Source organism: Trachemys scripta, chromosome 23, assembly GCF_013100865.1.
Source record: "Trachemys scripta elegans isolate TJP31775 chromosome 23, CAS_Tse_1.0, whole genome shotgun sequence".
NCBI lineage: Eukaryota > Metazoa > Chordata > Testudines > Emydidae > Trachemys > Trachemys scripta.
Genome location: NC_048320.1, coordinates 15,080,572 through 15,080,930, shown reverse-complemented (window position 1 = coordinate 15,080,930; position 359 = coordinate 15,080,572). Strand labels below are relative to the sequence as shown.

Sequence of the window (359 nt, the reverse complement as noted above, 5' to 3'; positions counted from 1 at the left end):
ATCCCTTCCCCCCTCCCCTCGCTTGGTACAGCCCAAGGCGCTGAGAAGAGGACGTTCGCTGCAGGGGGCGGAGTCTCTTTACGTGGGCGGGACCCTGGGTTGCGGCGGACGTGTGGGCGGAGTCTTAGGAAGTGGGCAGGGCTTTGAGCACGGATACGGCGCTGAGGGGAGGAGCCTCCTGGCAGGGGGCAGGGCATGTGAGCGGCGAGGGCGGGGCGAACTGGTTGGCGCAGGCGCAGAGCACGCGGGGTGGGGTGCTGCGGCCTCCAGGTCACCTGAGCGCGATGGATGAGGCGTGAGTAACGGGGCCGGGGGCTGTGGGGCTGGTCCGCTCCCGGGGGAGGGGCGTGGGCCGGGGG

The 359-nt window shown here is 71.3% G+C and overlaps 1 protein-coding gene across 1 annotated transcript in view; it reads left to right on the top strand.

The window, feature by feature from the left end:
- The first annotated feature begins 228 nt into the window (after positions 1-228).
- The window catches only part of EZH1 (enhancer of zeste 1 polycomb repressive complex 2 subunit), a 23,775-nt gene continuing 23,644 nt past the window's right edge, over positions 229-359 (top strand). The window contains exon 1 of the mRNA XM_034755661.1: positions 229-295. Coding sequence (XP_034611552.1) covers positions 285-295 — 11 coding nt within the window. The 5' untranslated portion in view covers positions 229-284. The remainder of the gene's footprint in view (positions 296-359) is intronic.